General features: G+C 48.6%; 1 protein-coding gene across 1 annotated transcript in view; it reads right to left on the reverse strand.

Moving 5' to 3' along the window:
- kiaa0586 (KIAA0586 ortholog) overlaps positions 1-2,500 on the reverse strand; it is a gene marked incomplete at its 5' end in the record, with an annotated part of 46,518 nt that overhangs the window by 11,978 nt on the left and 32,040 nt on the right. Inside the window, 3 exons of the mRNA XM_080042160.1 lie at positions 303-493; positions 892-1,016; positions 1,749-1,939. Of these exons, the coding sequence (XP_079898286.1) occupies positions 303-493; positions 892-1,016; positions 1,749-1,939 (507 nt within the window). The remainder of the gene's footprint in view (positions 1-302; positions 494-891; positions 1,017-1,748; positions 1,940-2,500) is intronic.

Here is a 2,500-nt window from a genome sequence, read left to right on the forward strand (position 1 = left end):
ATCGTGATATATCGTATCGTGACCAGTGTATCGTAATACGTATCGTATCGCGAAGTCCTTGACGATACCCAGCCCTAACTAACACAACATAAAATGAATAACAGTTTCCCCCCTTACCTCCTGCCTAGCTGGGCTTGTTACTAGTGCACACACACACACACACACACACACACACACACACACACACACACACACACACACACACACACACACACACACACACACACACACACACACACACACACACACACACACACACACACACACACACACACACACACACAGACCCCTCCCCCCCTTACCTCGTGCCTAGCTGGGCTTGTTACCAGCGGTCCCGTCAGTATTGGTTCAGTCTCCTCTCTGTCTGTGTGACCGATCATCAGAGCCAGCTGCTCCGTCAGAACCTCTTCCACCAGACACCGGACCAGAGAAGAGTCCACCGCCAGGCTGGAGGATACAAAGAGCTGCAGGCCACCGCCCCCCGCTGCCTCTACTGGGGTATGACAGGAATATCAGTCAGAATAATACCAGGGTTCCAGGTTCCATTCGTTCACACACAGTCATACTGGTGGTGGTAAACTACGATAGTAGCCACAGCTGCCCTGGGGCAGACTGACGGAAGCGTGGCTGCCATTCAGCGCCTACAGCCCCTCAGACCACCACCTCAAACATACAGCAATCATACACATTCACACCAGGCAAGGTGGGTGAAGTGTCTTGCCCAAGGACACAATAACCATGACACAGGTGGCAGGGCGGGGATCGAACTGCCAACCCTTCGATCGTTGGCTGACCCGCTCTACCACCAGACAGACAGATAGATGAATAGACAGACAGACAGACAGACAGACAGACAGACAGACAAACAGGCAGGCAGGCAGACATACAGACCTATGTCTGAAGTGTCACTCAGCTCCTCTGGATCTGATTGGAGGATGGAGTGATTGTGGGCGGGGTCAGAGAGAGGGGGGCGGACCATCTCTAACACCATCCTGGACATCAGCTGCTGCTCCACCCTGAAGACAACAAGACATTTTGTAGGTTCAGATCCACTAGTGTGTTTTCTTCAAATTATTATTTTTTGACAGTGTGTAGAGACAGAGATGAAATGTGTCAGAGAGGGGAATGACATGCAGAGAACGACCCGGGCTGGATTCTAACCCGGGTCTGCTGTGAAGAGGACAGACACTCTATGGGGGGGGGGGGGGTCTAACCACTACAACATGAGCACCCCCATCCCGTTTTAATGTGAATGCAGTAGCCTAATATTGAATGTGAAATGCCTTCTGGAAACAGCAAAATTTGAGTGATTTTTCATGAATATTGATACAAAGTTTGTCTGTTTTATCTCATCACATTTTCTCTTAAAGCTACAGTGTGTAATATTGGAATATTTAGCTTCATCTAGTGGTGAAGATCTAGATTCTAGATGTCAACGCTCCCTTGCTAACCCCTCCCTTTGTGGTAGAATTTACAGAAGCTACGGTGGCCTTCAAGGACAAGAAGCTAGTTACCAAAGATGGCATCATCCACCACTGCCTCAAGTCTTTCCACAATATCAAGTGATGAGGTGAAGATGTATTTAGTTATTTATTCTATAGTACTTCTTCTTCTTCTTGGTCTTCCAACAGGTGCATTTCTCCAGGACGCCCACTATATATAAAAACGTGTAAGGCTGTTAAGTTTGTCCGTTCTGTGCTACTGTAGAAACATGGTGTGTTGGTATAAAGCTCAGTCCGGTTTCTCACCATTCTACCAGCCTGTTCTCCAGGGCATCTCTCTGTGTGTTGTACCCAGGGATCGGAGCCTGTTCCTGGGCAGAGGGATCACAGCGAGGGGGGGCGCCTGGAGGAAAGACAGGCCCCTGGTACAGCACAGGAGGGGGAGAGGGACCTCCATCCAGCTCCACTACCGCCTCACCCACTGCACTCAACTCCTCCTGAAGGGAAAGATGTACAGGTAATGCTTTTTGATTGATTGATTGATTGAATTTATTTCATAAAAAAAAATACAAAACAATGGGGGTGCCCTTAGCTCAGTTGGTAGGGCGTCCCCCCCCCCCCCGGGCCGGGCCCAGCAGCGGACCCTGGTTCGATTCCAGCCCGTGGTCGTTCTCTGCATGTCACTCCCCTCTCTGCCCCATTTCAACTCTGTCTCTACACTATCAATAAAGCATAAAAATGCCAAAAAATATCTTTAAAAAAAAATAATAAATAAATACAAAACAAAACTAAATGAAAAAAAAAGAAAAAAAAAAAAAAACGACGTTCAAATTATTTCACAAAAAAGAAAAAGAAAATTACATATATTCAGTTGATTTGATTTGCCTGATAAGGAGTAGGAAGACGTATAGACAGACGGAAAGACAGACAGACAGACAGACGGACGGACAGACAGACAGACAGACAGACAGACGGACGGACGGACGGACGGACGGACGGACGGACGGACGGACGGACGGACGGACGGACGGACGGACGGACGGACGGACGGACGGACG

This window comes from Ammodytes marinus (genome assembly GCF_949987685.1).
Source record: "Ammodytes marinus genome assembly, chromosome: 15".
Lineage (NCBI taxonomy): Eukaryota > Metazoa > Chordata > Actinopteri > Uranoscopiformes > Ammodytidae > Ammodytes > Ammodytes marinus.